This window comes from Fulmarus glacialis, unplaced genomic scaffold (genome assembly GCF_000690835.1).
Source record: "Fulmarus glacialis isolate BGI_N327 unplaced genomic scaffold, ASM69083v1 scaffold21653, whole genome shotgun sequence".
In the NCBI taxonomy this organism is placed as follows: domain Eukaryota; kingdom Metazoa; phylum Chordata; class Aves; order Procellariiformes; family Procellariidae; genus Fulmarus; species Fulmarus glacialis.
Genome location: NW_009202581.1, coordinates 328 through 668, shown reverse-complemented (window position 1 = coordinate 668; position 341 = coordinate 328). Strand labels below are relative to the sequence as shown.

The following is a 341-nucleotide window of genomic DNA, read 5'->3' as shown; positions in this document are numbered from 1 at the left end:
TCCACCTTGATGGAGCGGATCTTGCGGAAGCCACGCTCCATGATGCTGGGGCACTCCATGAGGAACTCGCAGCGCTTGCCCTGGAAGCTCTCCTCCTCCCACACCGTGATCTTGTACTGTCCCAGGGTGTCCATGGCTTCGCTGCTGGTCATGCAGGTCGCTCTGCTGCTGGCAGAGCCCCACGCATCACCCCGGGCAGGTGTCCACCATCAGCCCCCAGCCACCCCGCTGCCTGCCACCAAGCCTGGGGTGCCGGCAGTGCTGCCCTCACACATCCCTGCCACCGGCCCCTCGCCGTCCCGGGCTGACAAGGGGGATGCTTCCCATTCCCCTTCCCTTGA

At 65.7% G+C, this 341-nt stretch overlaps 1 protein-coding gene across 1 annotated transcript in view; it reads right to left on the bottom strand.

Moving 5' to 3' along the window:
- The window catches only part of LOC104074275 (beta-crystallin A2), a gene marked incomplete at its 3' end in the record, with an annotated part of 1,907 nt that extends 1,735 nt beyond the window's left edge, over positions 1-172 (bottom strand). The window contains exon 1 of the mRNA XM_009574342.1: positions 1-172. Coding sequence (XP_009572637.1) covers positions 1-152 — 152 coding nt within the window.
- Positions 173-341: the final 169 nt, after the last annotated feature.